Source organism: Bufo bufo, chromosome 7 (genome assembly GCF_905171765.1).
Source record: "Bufo bufo chromosome 7, aBufBuf1.1, whole genome shotgun sequence".
NCBI classification, from domain to species: Eukaryota; Metazoa; Chordata; class Amphibia; order Anura; family Bufonidae; genus Bufo; species Bufo bufo.
The window spans coordinates 201829400-201844504 of record NC_053395.1 but is presented as its reverse complement, the minus strand read 5'-3'; the positions used below and the strand labels follow the sequence as shown (position 1 = coordinate 201844504).

The 15105-nt window shown below is 43.1% G+C and overlaps 1 protein-coding gene across 3 annotated transcripts; it reads right to left on the bottom strand.

Annotated features, from left to right (window-relative positions):
• Nucleotides 1–778: 778 nt before the first annotated feature.
• On the bottom strand, nt 779–7680 carry NR4A2 (nuclear receptor subfamily 4 group A member 2). Of its 3 annotated transcripts, none has more exons than XM_040439948.1 (7): nt 7556–7680; nt 5809–6671; nt 4291–4420; nt 3068–3231; nt 2364–2566; nt 1999–2177; nt 779–1895 (listed from the first exon to the last, which is right to left on the bottom strand). In XM_040439948.1, exons 2-7 carry the CDS (start codon nt 6667–6669, stop codon nt 1639–1641), a joined length of 1794 nt encoding a protein of 597 aa, XP_040295882.1. In that variant the 5' UTR covers nt 6670–6671; nt 7556–7680; the 3' UTR covers nt 779–1638. The 3 variants fall into 3 exon arrangements, with proteins under 3 accessions (XP_040295882.1, XP_040295883.1, XP_040295884.1); XM_040439949.1 differs by having other exon boundaries at nt 3143–3231; XM_040439950.1 differs by having other exon boundaries at nt 5809–6493.
• Between the last annotated feature and the right edge of the window lie 7425 nt (nt 7681–15105).

The window sequence follows — 15105 nt, the reverse complement described above, 5'->3', positions numbered from 1 at the left end:
TGTGTGTGTGTGTATTTGATTTGTTTTAAGAAAATGGTGAATAAATATATATATCACAGGGAAAAAAATATTTTAAAATGCTTCCAGCCTAGTGTTATGTGTATAGTTGCTGGAGCTGAGTTGAGCTTGTTCACACTTTACACAAGTATCCCCGGCTTCATATTATATTTCCTCTTGTACAACACAATCTTCAGAGCTAAATACATCTATCTGCTTAAGAAATACCAGATTTAAACCTCGAATATTTATCTATCTCATATCTATTTATCTATCTATCTATCTATCCATATATCTATCTATCTATCTATCTATCATATATATCTATCATATATATCTATCATATCTATATATTATATCTATTATATCTATCTATATATCTATATCTATCTATATCTATCATATATATCTATCATATCTATATATTATATCTATCTATCATATCTATCATATCTATCTATATATCTATATCTATCTATATCTATCATATATATCTATCATATCTATATATTATATCTATCTATCATATCTATCATATCTATCTATATATCTATCTATCTAATATCTGTCTGCCTGTCTTTAGGATCTGTCTTGAACACGACCACCCGCAGTCCATACAATGTGACATAAGAAGAAGCGTACTAGAGCTGAGGTCAGTATTACAAATTTTTACTTTTCAAACAATGAAATAATAATATATTAACTGACAATTTCTGAGACAATTATAATAATAAAAATAAAAAAAAATCGAAAGTGCTCATCATCGGTCATTTCCAATGGGGCTCTGCACTGATGTCCCTGGAAGAAGAAGAAACTGCTGCTGCATGCAAGTTCAATGTAAGAAGCCTTCTAGACAACTGAGAGGAGAGGAGAGCCGGGAGGCTGTAGAAATGGTGTATTAACATCAAGAGAACATACAACACGTACAAACAAGGAGTGTGCACACATGGCGTATTCTGTCATCGTTAGGGTGCGGTAAAACCTGTGCCTACTGACAGCTACCAGTCTTTATAAAATCTAGCAGACTACATAGTGTCTGAATACTATTTATATATTATAGACATCACTGGCTGAGCAGCTGCCTATAGGTTTCTTGTCTGTCCGGATCTAGCACTGTAGAAACATGCTTTTACCTTTGTATGCAATTGTTTTATTATTAGTTTTTTTTTTTTTATCATATGTTGTTTTTTTTGCAAACACAAATTGTCATAAATAGGCACAAAAATGATAAAAAATAGCTAAACTGTATCTTATACATGTACAAGCCTTATTATTATGATGATTGGTTTTTGTATCCTTCATGCCATCCACTGAACATGTATGTCACAATATATTACAGTTTTCTTATACAACAGAGTCTCTTTTAAGGAGGGGTGGGGGTGGGTGGAGGGTTTACTTGGTCACCTTAATACTATGGACTGAGGTCATTGCTAGAGATGGATTATTTTTTAATCATAATCGTTGATGAACTGCTTTGTCGGTCGATCCTGAAGTGCCCCCTCCCCCCATCCTCTCTGATGGGCAAGACTTGCCACCACTAGTCACTGTTGGCCCCGGGCACACCTAGTGCCTCTGGCTGAGTTCACAAGGTAGAGTCCTCTTGGTCTGGAAATCGATAAAAGTTCACTGAAAAGTCTTGATTTAAAAAGGTAAGGTGTCCAAAAAGAGCTTATCGATGATAGCTGGTGGTGGCACCAAGTCCTCCAGTTTTAGGTAGAAGATACGTTGGAGCCCCTGTGTGCAGAGGGTTCTGAGTTCTGGTAGTTTTCCCAAAAGTTTGGACAGGTAGTTGGGACGATTTAAACCCCCATTGTTAAATGTCACATGGTCCTTTAGGCAGTTTACAATCTTGTTCTGAAGTTCTTCTACTCTTTTGGGTTCCTTCAAGCCATGCCTCTCTGCAGAAGATACCACATACACACCATTAGTCATCTCATATACACCAGACTGGATGATATCCCCATAGATTGGGGAGCCTAAAAAAAAACAAAAAATACTCACCTGTCACCATAGCCAGTGCAGCAATACAGGAAAAAGCTGAAATGTCAATGTTCATACTCTGCAAGTTGGAGGAGAAGTCAACAATGGAGTCAATCCATTCCCCAAAGCCACGAACACATTGCAACCTATGGAGAACTGCCCCATTGCAGAAGATGAGCTTGCCCTCAGATGGGTTCGACCTGGAATTCATTAAAGAAGAATAAAAAAAAACTAATTAGTAGCCATGTAATAAATGGCCCTTTAAAAGACTTCTAATTACCGCAGAGCTAATAAAACCCAAATCAATTGACCCTGAAGGAGGAGGGGGGGGGGGGGGGGGGGGGGTCGCTTATATAACAATTAAATCTTAATTTGGTGATAATTACCTGTAGGCTAATCTTAAAACAAAGAGTTCTAGGAAAGCTGATTCGAAGAGAAGGTCTTGGTCCTGTTTGTGCAGTTCAGAAAACCCGGGGATTTTTTCAGCCCAACCTCTGATGATCTCCATGGAGCCAGTAAGCAGGTCATAGAATTGTTGTATGTGCTGAGTATCTTCTCCGTTCATTTGGAAGTCTGGGTTTGCTTGAAACTATGAAAAGAGTGACTTTATATTAATATATAATAACTTAATAAATGATCAATCGCATGCAATTAAATTACCAGGGGCTTCAGTGTGAATTACATTCTATCGTGAACCAAGTGAATTAAGTGAAGGCCTGAAGTGAGCCTGCACATTTCTATGGGAAATAAAGGTGATGCATTATTATAAATAGTGGACATGATAGGAGATATCAGGTGAGGGGATTTGCTGGCGTCAAGACTGGAGGTTGGAGGCCTCCAGTAAATGTGCAGAAGGGGAATTAGGAAACCATGGAAGGTTCTTCTGGGTTCTTGAAGGATATAGATTCTAAGCTGTCTGAGATTATTCCCATTGAAGGAACCAGACTGAGCATCAGATGTGGAATTCGTTTCCATACAATTATTTGTAGCAGATTTCTATGGCATTTGGGGTAAATTCACATTTGATTTGAAATGGTTATGAAACAAAATAGGGGGTGACCCCCCAGAGGCTGAGCTCCCTCTCACTTACCCTGGAATAGTCCAGGCTGCTCATTGCCGGGTTGGAATCGACGTGGGCTCTCACTAGGGCACTGATCAAACTCACCGGGGGGCTGGGGGGCGACGGCTCCTGGGGGCTCTTGGGTTTAGATGGTAAGCGACCTCTTCGACCTTTTAGACTGTCTGTGCGAACCACTGGATGTGAATACAAGAGGAGGAGGTTACTTTCCCACACACATTCCTGGGACACAGTGTCCTCTGCCTCATGACAAAGACCCCTTCACTCCGACTGACTGCTGATCATATAGGAACAATGCAGTGACCACTACTACTGGTGCCCAGGACATTCCCTGGCATCAAGTCCTCCCAAAGCCTGGTGCCACCCTGCCCCAACACACAATACACATCTACTGCTAAATACATGGGGCAGTCACACAATGTACATCACAGGGTGACATCTATCTTTCTATCTATCTACATATATACATATCTATCTATCCATCTATCTATCTATCTATCTATCTATCTATCTACCTCATATCTATCTGCCCAAAAACGCAATCCTCTAGTTTACTTTGCAATTATTGGGCACGGATGTAATCTGTTTTCAATGGATTTAATGTAATTACTGCAATATACAAATATATATATATATATATATATATATATATATATACACTCTGTAATATATATGTTTTCGGACATAAATTAGCACGTGAAATAAATAAATAAATATATAAATATTAGTATAAATTCACAACAAAATAAACGTTGGAAAGTGTATACCACCAACTACCTAATCATTCTCTCTCTCTCTTTACCTATGTCATATATTTTTGCTGGATCAACATAGTCAGTCTCTCTCTCTCTCATATCTATCTATGTATCTCATATATATATATATATATATATATATATATATATATATATATATATATATCATATTTATCTATCTCATATCTATCTATCTATCTATCTATCTATCTACCATATATCTCTCCTTCATATATGCCATGTCTATTTCTGTCACATTCATCACATGGTTGGATCTATCTATTAATCAATCAATCAATCAATCAATCAAATATCTATCTCCCTCATATACTTGTCATGTCTATTTTTCATATTTGTCACAGGGTTGAATCGATCTATTCTAACTATCGATCGATTTACCTACCCACCTACCTACCCACCTACCTATTTCTATCTCCTAACAGTAATAGATAATATAAATGGATAAGTTGGACTTTGTACCTTCTTTCACCATCCCAACTGCAAGGCACTTCTGGAAGCGACAGTACTGACACCTATTCCTACGTCGTTTGTCCACCGGACAGTTTTTATTTGCTAAGCATACATATTTGGCGTTTTTCTGCACAGTGCGCTGCAAGGAAGAGAAGAGAGGGGGTCAATCCAGGGGGTCCTCTCTGCCACCTGTATGTGCTGTCTGTGGGGGACACATGGAGGGGCATAGAGAGGGGGTCAATCCAGGGGGTCTTCTCTGCCTCCTGTATGTGCTGTCTGTGGGGGACACATGGAGGGGCATAGAGAGGGGGTCAATCCAGGGGGTCCTCTCTGCCACCTGTATGTGCTGTCTGTGTGGGGGGGGGGGGGGCATGGAGGGGCATAGAGAGGGGGTGAATCCTGGGGGTCCTCTCTGCCACCTGTATGTGCTGTCTGTGGGGGACACATGGAGGGGCATAGAGAGGGGGTCAATCCAGGGGGTCTTCTCTGCCTCCTGTATGTGCTGTCTGTGGGGGACACATGGAGGGGCATAGAGAGGGGGTCAATCCAGGGGGTCTTCTCTGCCTCCTGTATGTGCTGTCTGTGGGGGGACATGGAGGGGCATAGGGAGGGGGTCAATCCAGGGGGTCTTCTCTGCCACCTGTATGTGCTGTCTGTGGGGGGACATGGAGGGGCATAGAGATGGGGTGAATCCAGGGGGTCTTCTCTGTCACCTGTATGTGCTGTCTGTGGGGGGGACATGCAGGGGCATAGAGAGAGGGTGAATCCAGGGGGTCTTCTCTGTCTCATGTATGTGCTGTCTTTGGGGGGGGGGACATGGAGGGGCATAGAGGGGGGGGGGGTGAATCCAGGGGGTCTTCTCTGCCTCATGTATGTGCTGTCTGGGGGGGGTCATGGAGGGGCATAGAGGGGGGGGGGGTGAATCCAGGGGGGGGGTCATGGAGGGGCATTAACATTCAGCCACAGAGCTGCACTTTCTATTCCAGGAAGACAAGGAGTAAATACGGATCCGTGGCCAGTCATATTATTTACGTCCCTCAGAGACGTCTCTATTTCACAGGATCAGATTATTCAATCAGGACGCTGAAATAAAGAGATCACTTAATTTCACCATAGGGAATTGTGTTCCACTTGGTTAGTTAAGACATGTCTCTCTGTCCTAACCAATTTATATCTGAAGCTGCTAGGAACACAGAAATATTCCACCAAACACAAGCAAAGCGCCTGCTGTAATTGTTCCTCTGGTTTTATCTCTTTCTTGAAGTTTTTTTTTTAGATAAAAGATTTCATAAAGATGAAAACTTCTAATCTATCTTAATCCCAAACTACTGCCGCTCACAAGAATATATTGCGAAATGTTTCCAGAGGACTAATCAGAATGAAGAATGAATCGTTACAACATTCAGTCACTGATACATTGTTGCGAACTGTGGAGGAACTTCGTGGAGAACATGAGTTTGCTCTCATTGTTTGCACCTTTGAAATGTGTTATCTAACAAAAAACGAACTGGTACAGCTGCTACTAACCTTGAAAAATCCTTTGCATCCTTCACAGGTACGAACTCCATAGTGTTGGCAGGCAGCATTGTCTCCACAAACCGCACAGAGACCCTCGTTGGACGGGGAACCTCTGGATGGTGGTGAATGAACTTGACTGTCAATGAGTTGGGATGGGTGACCAAGCTGAAGTCCAGGAAAGCCCATGGATGTCTGTTTTCTGATGGGGTTAGGAACTGCAAAAGTCTGTCCGTCAACCAAATGATGGGCTCCTGATGCTTCTGGGTTTATAGACATATGGTGGCCATCAAACCTCATTTGACAACTAGACACTGGTGTCCCAGGTGGAGACTGCTTGAAAGAGAACAAGGAGAGTCTGGAGACAGGACCTTTCCTCTGGTCAATCATGTGGGTGGTGGCCACATAGTTTTGATGGAAGCTGTGAAGGGAGCCAGGGTCATCCCACATTGGACTGTGCTGGACGGGGAAACCTGGGGTGTTTGAAGTTGGGGGTGAAGCGGATTTGTAGTAGACTGAGCCCGAATGTGGCATCATCTCATCGGGCTGGGGTGGGAGGTGGCTGTGCTGTTGGTAACTGTGCATCTGAATATCTTCAACTTTTATTGAAGACTGTTGGCCAGAGATTGGCATTTGGTACAAGCAAGGTGGCTTGACGTCGTAGCTGGAGTTGTAGTTGTCCATAAATGTACTGAAGCTGGGGAGAGAAGTGGTGGCAGTGATTTCAGTGTTGGTCAGGTCCATGCTAAACTTGACAAACTCTGGAGTTAAGAAATCGGAGCTGTATTCTCCTGAAGAGTGGTAACTGTAGCTCTGGGAAGCTGGGCTGGCTCCTTGAGGCGATGACCCATACTGAGCCTGAACACAGGGCATGGCTGGAAATGAAACAATTATATAGATACCCAAACTGTTCAACTGTGGACTTCTCCAAAGATTGGAGCATTGCTTCATTCACCCCAAACACATCTACAAAATTAATGGAAAACCAAGATATCCCTCCCTCCATACACATTCCCAAAAGAACTGGGGTACCCAAATGCATGCTTGATAGCCGACTACAACTCAATCCTAAGTTGTCGTGCAGACTATTCTGGGATATGTCGTACTACATTAAATAAATTCCCATCTGTTGCTATTCTGGAATATGTAGTACTACATCAAATAAGGTCCCACATGTTACTATTCTGGGATGTGTAGTACTACCTCAAATAAGGTCCCACATGTTACTATTCTGGGATATGTAGTACTACCTTAAATAAAGTCCCACATGTTACTATTCTGGGATATGTAGTACTACCTCAAATAAAGTCCCACATGTTACTATTCTGGTATATATAGTACTACATGAAATAAAGTACCACATGTTACTATTGTGGAATATGTAGTACTACATGAAATAAAGTACCACATGTTACTATTCTGGAATATGTAGTACTACATGAAATAAAGTACCATCTGTTACTATTCTGGAATATGTAGTACTACGTCAAATACATTCCCATCTGTTACTATTCTAAGATATGTAGTACTACATGAAATAGGGGCCCACCTGTTACTTTAATGGTGCAAAAAACTACTTTACAAATCAAATTATTGTAAGGTAACAAGATGCCACGATATGATTTAATGGCAGCTTATTTACTAGTTATCAATTACCAAAATAATGATTTAACTATTTTAGAATAATAATAATAATAATAATTCTATAAAATATGTAACTCCCCCCCCCCAAACCAGACCCATAATAATCTGAACAAACCTTCAGCCGGGCTGCGGGCTTCGATGTAAGTAAAGGATGACAGTGTTGTAATTCTTGTTGGCAAGATTCTCAAGATATGAAATTGTTCACTACAGAAGAAGCCAATTTTTCAGCACAAGTCTCTGCAATACAAAGAGTGGACAGGTTACATATAGAATAAGCAGACAGGATAGTGCACACACAAAGCACATAATACACACATATAGTGCAGAATAACATGTGCTGCCCATGAGTCACTGGTGAAATCCCTCACTCACTAGAAGTCACTGGACTGGGTTTAGCCATTTCCCTCTTCATGGAATGTAGACTTTATGAACTAGCAATCAATTACTGACAACTGGGACAGGCAATAGTGACAGCACCCAAATCTTACAGTCAGGCCTAGCACCTGTCACAGGCAGTCATCATTCCTGATCACCTACATGGAATATCCCCCCAAAAATACCACCCTAGAGATGTCCCTGTGTCCTGACAAGTGTAACCCTCACCACAAGTAGAGAAGAAATGAATGGTGACAATGGCAACTCTCAGCCAGAAGCAGGTGCCACATTGTATCCATATAATATGGGCAAGTGGTGGGACAATTCTACAGACACCGTGTAGATACCCTCAGAGAAGAGAGGAAGGGGCACACATGGTGTATCATAGAGAAACAGCAAGATGTGGTATCAAAGCACCCAAATTAATTGGGTTACATCTCCTCCTCCAGCTGATGGCCCCATGTACAGTAACCAGGAGACCAGAGCATCACCGCCCCCAGAGCTAACAGGACAACTACACCCATCATCTCCACAAGCATCAGAGAACCTGACAATGTGGATGGATAGAAAGACAGACACATAGATAGATAGATAGATAGATAGATAGATAGATAGATAGATAGATAGATAGATAGATAGATAGAGGTTTTGCCTTTAGTAGTAGTATATGTATCATCTAATCTATCTCATATCTATCTATCTTCACAACATCCATAGGGAACATAAAAACCTACACAGTGCAACTTCACTTTTGCTACTCAACACATGATGGGGATAGATAAATGGAGATAAAATAGATAGATATGAGATAGATAGATAGATAGATAGATAGATAGATAGATAGATAGATACATTGAGATGAAATAGATAGATGATAGATATATAATTAGATATGAGATAGATAGATAGATAGATAGATAGATAGATAGATAGATAGATAGATAGATAGATAGATAGATACATTGAGATGAAATAGATAGATGATAGATATATAATTAGATATGAGATAGATAGATAGATGGATAGATAGATAGATAGATAGATAGATAGATAGATAGATAGATAGATAGACCAAACATTTCCATCTGCCACTAAGCCATCTCTCCTACTACTTTCCTCCAGGCACACAGTGCACTCAGGCCCTATGATAAGTGACCAAGTTTTAAATATGGTAAAATAATATAAAGATGCAATAAACAGCAATGCCACCTAATACATCCCACTCCTAATAATGCTAGAAGTATAATAACTGGCAGCCATGAAGTAGTGGATACATCGTATGGAAGCATGTGCTGCAATGTATCGTCCTGCGATGAATGGGGAGCGGGCACTTACCTGGCGGGCAGTGCGGCGGCTCCTCTATGCCTCCAGCTGTGCGGCGGCGCGGCTGCGGCTGTACATCCCGTGCCGTGCGGCGCTGCTGCTGCTGTGGAGGAGACTTGCTGGCGGAGCACTGATCTGTCCGTGCAATGTGCCTTTGTTTATGTGGGCTCAGTATTCCTCTGCTCAACCAGCAGCGGCGTCAGCTGACGTCAGCGCGGGCTGGGCCAATCAGCGGCGCCCAGTCCTGCTCCGTTCGCTGTTGGCCCTGTTCTGGCTTTTGGTAAATTTCCGATGTGACGTCACGCCGCGAGCAGAAGGGTTTAAGGTGGGAGCGAGTTGGGTTCTCACTTTCTGTGGAGCCTTCCTAGTGGGGGCCACCCAAGGAAACTGTGTGTGTGAGTGTGTAGGTGTACAGTGTGTGGCTGCAGCTTCTGCACCGGTGGTACACACGTACAGCATATATATATATTCACATTGACACACATGTATCTACATATACATACTCATATGGACAAACATATGCTCAAGTACACTGCTCACACACATATGCCCCAGCACTGTACTCATACTGTACACACACAAATACACTACCGCTATAGACAAACATATACATACACATGTCCAATACCCAAGCACATACAAATACAGTCATATAGACGTATACTGTCCGTACATGCACAATACTCATACACACACATGCACTTACTACAGGGGAGATACGCACAGTACATGCACACGATATACTCAAAGATACAACTATCTGTACTATGGACGATCTATTACTGGTGCTTGTCATATGGTCCTGACTATATATATATATAACACACTGTTGTAGTATTATTCCATGTGGCTTATGATATTATATTATGTGTGGTCCTCCCCTCAATCATCAGTGCACACTGTAGGTGTAGGCACAGTATACAGAGTATAGGGGTATACAGAGTATATAGGATATACATAGCATACAGCATATACGCAGTACACAGGATATATAGAGTATATAGGATATTCACAGTATACAGGATATGTAGAGTATATAGGATATACACAGTATACAGGATACAAGGAGTATACAGGATACACACAGTATACAGGATATACACTATACACAGTATACAGGATACACACAGTATACAGGATACAAGGAGTATACAGGATATACACAGGATACAAGGAGTATACAGGATACACACAGGATATACAGATCATAGGATATACACAGTATGCAGGATACAAGGAGTATACAGGATATACACAGTATACAGGATATACAGATCATATAGGATATACACAGTATGCAGGATACAAGGAGTATACAGGATATACACAGTATACAGGATATACAGATCATATAGGATATACACAGTATGCAGGATACAAGGAGTATACAGGATATACACAGTATACAGGATATACAGATCATATAGGATATACACAGTGTGCAGGATACAAGGAGTATACAGGATATACACAGTACACAGTATACACATGCTCGTTGGGATACTCCGGGCTGATCAGACACACATTACAAGCTGACTGCAGTGTGGACTGTTAACCATTGCACCTCCGTGCTGCTGCTGGGGCCCCCAGTGTCCTGTATGTGCAGGTGGGCCCCTGAAGACCGCAGACCCCCAGCTCTGGGGCAGCTCCTTCATCTCTGGCAGCTGCTGGAAGTTTGAACTGATATCAAAGTCCTGTAGTTGGGGGAGAGCTCCTGGTGGCAGCTGCTGCAGACCTTCATGCTGATCATAGCTTTGACCGGCAGCTCCTAATTTTCCAAGAGGTTCTGCAGCAGCTGCTCTTAGAAATAAAATAAAAAAACAACAACTCTGAATGCACTGAGAGCCTGTCAGTTGTAACCACTGAACACAGCCCATCTCCACCTGCCTCACGTGTGAGAACAGAAGACTTTACACCCTGAAGTCACCCTGTTTCTTCTGCAGGCTCCTGAGTCATAAAGAAGCAAATGACATAACATCTACACACATATGCAGCTTGGATCCTATAATTAGCCATGTGGGTGAGGAGGATGCTGCTGTCTTGTAAGCAGCCAGGATTCAGAGAGGAGCATAGTATCTGCCTGGCCCCCTCCCTCCAGACATTGTGCCCCCCCCCCCCCATCCTCTTTCCTTGTAGTAGCAGCTCCTGCCCCCACGAAGGATCCAACTGTCTAATTCCTGCCTGCTGCTGAGATGGGCAGACCCCAGTCCTTGTGTAATGATAATAGAGGAGACCTCCTGTTATTTAGGGGGGGAAACAAGGCTGATTCTGACAGCTTTCAATGAAAGGACAATTAAAATGACAGAACTGCTCTATCTGGTGTAGGCAAAGTCAGCCTTAGCTGCTAATTACAAATAATGATAATTATGGCTGTTATTACTGTTGTCATTGGATACAGTAAGCAGAGTAAATAAGACTGTTGGGCACAAATGTATCAGTTTCTCTCAAATACAATAAACAATCTGATTTGTTTATTTTTAAACCAGTGCAGGATTGTTACAATGTATCCAAGTGCGCGCCTGATGGTATACTGCGAGTCCATGAGAGGTATATTCTGTGTTTCCAATGCTGAATTATTATTATTATTACTCACGTCCGGTCAGGTTGCCAAATCCTTGTATGATTATATGATTACAATAAGAGAACTGATCCACCATTAATACCCATCACATCGGTTTGTATAGGCCCGGTGCCATTAAAGAGCTTGTCTGCTTTAGGAAGAGTCATTTGCAAATACACCACGAGTTAAAACACAAATTGTACAACATGGCTGCTTTCTTCCAAAAGCAGTGCCGCATCTGTCTGCAGGTTGTGTGTAGTCATGATGAGCGTTTCCAAATTTCAGGATAAATTTCATTCGCAGTGAAGCAGAATATCCTCGTGCTTTGCTGTAGCGAATAGATCTAACCTGAAATAGTGTAAAAAAAAAATAAAAATCTAAATTATACTCACCTGATCCATTTGCTCGCGACAGGCCATCCGGCGCCAACTTGCTTAAAGATGGCGGCCGAAATCCTGTGCGTGGTGACGTATGATGTCACCACGCCGGTCGACGAAAGATTTTTACACCAGACCTTCAAGCCAGATTGCAGCGGCCTGCCCATCACGAGCAAAGTAATTTGTCACAAAGAGGATTTAAAAAAAAAAATTTGGCGAAGCAGCCGAAGAGAATTTCTTGTGTTGTGTGTGGTAGCGCAGGTCGACTCCATTTTCCTTAGAAAAAACCCAAACAGCCATTTTTTTTCTAACCTTGTACAACCCCTTGAAAAGAGGTGGACCCCTATCTATTCTAGAGCATCTCCCACTTTGGAGAACCCAGCGGATGTATGCACTACACCAGGGATGCTCAACCTGCGGCGGCCCTCCAGCTGTTGCAGAACTACAACTCCCAACATGCCCGGAAAAGCCTACGGCCAAGCATGATGGGAGCTGTAACTGTTTTACAACAGCTGGAGGGCCGCGGCTTGAGCCTAGGCAGTGATTTATCAAGAGACCAGCGCGTCCTCCCAGAGCCTGTGCCGCAGGAACAGGGTGCAGGTCTCCTTGTAAATTAAACGCCTCCTCCGGCAGTCCGTGCGCCAAAACTTGAAGCTGTCGTAGATTTTAATCATTATTTACCAGTTCCTGCCATAAATAATGATGGACGTGCCAACACCCTGCCCTCGCCACACTCGCCTTTCGGAAACCTGGAAAGTGTGGCGTGGACATGGCAGTTGTGACTAGAATAGTGGCAGTCCATAGTTTTTATGCCTCATTTTCCCAGTTGTGGCACTGCAGGAAATTGCATACTTGCTACTGGGTCCTTTCCAGTGGATTGCTGGGGGGTCCTATCAACTTATCCTTGAGGGGACGCAGCTAAAAAAATAAAAATAATGGATTCTTCAAATCAAGCAAGGAAAGTACTAATTTACCAAGGTTGTGACTCACCTTTGGCGGCTTGTACAGAAAGCTCTACAAACTGTGCTGATAGTAAATAGCGAACTGGTCATTTCATTTACTCATCCGCTTTCATTAAAAAATATATGGGTTTAATTGATCCTACCAGACTGTTTTGGTAACACAGACATAATGAATATAACGAGGGCTCATTAGCGGTTGCAACACGTGTAAAAATCGTATAGCCGCGTACCGAGGACTTCGTAATATGAAATAACCGTGCGCGCTTTTCTTTTCTTATGGAAGAATGCCCACTGATGTCTCACTGAATGTGTCAGCTAGCACAGCAAATGAAGTGTTAATAATGTCTGCAGCCCGGAGTCAGTGTCAAGGCAGAGCAGTCAGACACAAAGGGTTGATGGTGTTTTAGGTTGCAGATGTTTTTTTTCCAATATTTGCATAGGTAATACCAAGGATCACTTCAGATTACCTGCATGAGGATGTATTCATTTCACTCAAGTACATATTGTGCTTGCGTGTTATGTCCCATCCCCCCCCCCTTGTTGGACATTCAATACACAGGATGGTTGCCAAATGGCAATCTCAAGGTACTGGAGCATTGTCACGATGAAGGTCCCCTGCCACACTGACCCTAAGTGGTGAAGATGAATAGGAGAGCAGGGAGTTTGTAATTAGAGCAGTCAATCATATCATTTCTAAATGAGATCCTTCTCCAATAGTGGAGTCAAGGTGCCCGTCTAATGCATAAAGACCCGTTTAATCAGAGCGGCGTTACGAATATTGTTACATTTACAATATCCCTGCTCACGTTGTATCACTGTATTGTCAACTGGCTATTAACTACACTTCCATGCATCCCCAATCAACCAGAAGGGCCGTGCGGGTGCACAGTAGGCTGTGGGCCCTGTAGTAAGGGTGCGTGCAATACGGATCCGTAATATGGTCTTGTGCATTGAACCATGGCTATGTGGCATCGGATGTCAAGTCAGACTATATGAGAAGCAACCAGAAGCGGATTGGCCATAGAACGTGCAGAGAATTTTCCTGGTGGGCCGATGCCCACCTGAGCCCTCCTCACTGCAGCTGGCCGGGTACATACTACTGGGGGCACTATAGGGGTCATTATTAGAGGAGGTCCAGGCAGCATAGGGCTGGCTTGTGTTGTGGCCCACATCTCACCTCCTAATCTTAATTAGAGACGACTGGAGGAGGACAGAAAAGTAACAGTGATGTGAACTCTCCATAAAGCCATAGGCCGAATGCACGCGGCTGAGAGCGGTCCGTGATATGCCGGGCTGGATTCCTGTTCAGAGCAGGAGCGCACGGCGTCATTGGTTGCCTTGACGCCGTGCGCTTCATGCCGCCGCTGCACTACAGTAATACACTATACGAGTGTATTACTGTAGTGCAGCGGCGGCATGAAGCACACGGCGTCATAGCAACCAATGACGCCGTGCGCTCCTGCTCTGAACAGGAATCCAGCCTGGCATATCACGGACCGCTCACGGCCGTGTGCATTCGGCCTTATTCACACAGTCAGTGTTCGGTCAGTGATTTCCTTCAGTGATTTTGAGCCAAAACCAGGTGCGGCTGTAAACACAGAACAGGTGCAGATCTTTCCCTTAGGGCTCATGCACATTGTTCGGGTCCGCCTCCGAGCTGCTTTTTTTGTGGTTCGGTTGCAGACCCATTCACTTCAGTGGGGTGGCATAATATGCGGACAGCACTCCCTGCAAAAAAAAAAATAATATAAAAATACATGTCCTATTCTTGTACGTTTTGCGGACAAGAATAGGCATTTCTATAATGGACGGCCCATTCCATTCCGGAAATTGTGGAATGCACATAGGCGGCATCCGTGTTTAGCAGATCCGCAATTTGCAAACTACAAAACACAGCGCATTCGTGTGCATGAGCCCTTCTACCTGGATCTGTGCATAGGCTTCACGCCTGGTTTTGTCTCACAATCACTGATGGAAATCACTGACCAAAACACTGTGAATGAGGCATAATTCTATCCATGGGAGTCCGGGAATCAGTTAAGGGGCCACCGTGAATGGGGTCAGCTGC

Bases quoted from the DNA above. Each gene is read 5' to 3' on its own strand.
- NR4A2 (XM_040439948.1), bottom strand. From the start codon at position 6,669: ATGCCCTGTGTTCAGGCTCAGTATGGGTCATCGCCTCAAGGAGCCAGC. The intron at 2,178-2,363 runs GTAATTATCACC...AATGAATTCCAG, and splicing joins GTTTTAAGATTAGCCTACAG to GTCGAACCCATCTGAGGGCA. The intron at 1,896-1,998 runs GTGAGTATTTTT...TATCTTCTGCAG, and splicing joins TGCACTGGCTATGGTGACAG to AGAGGCATGGCTTGAAGGAA.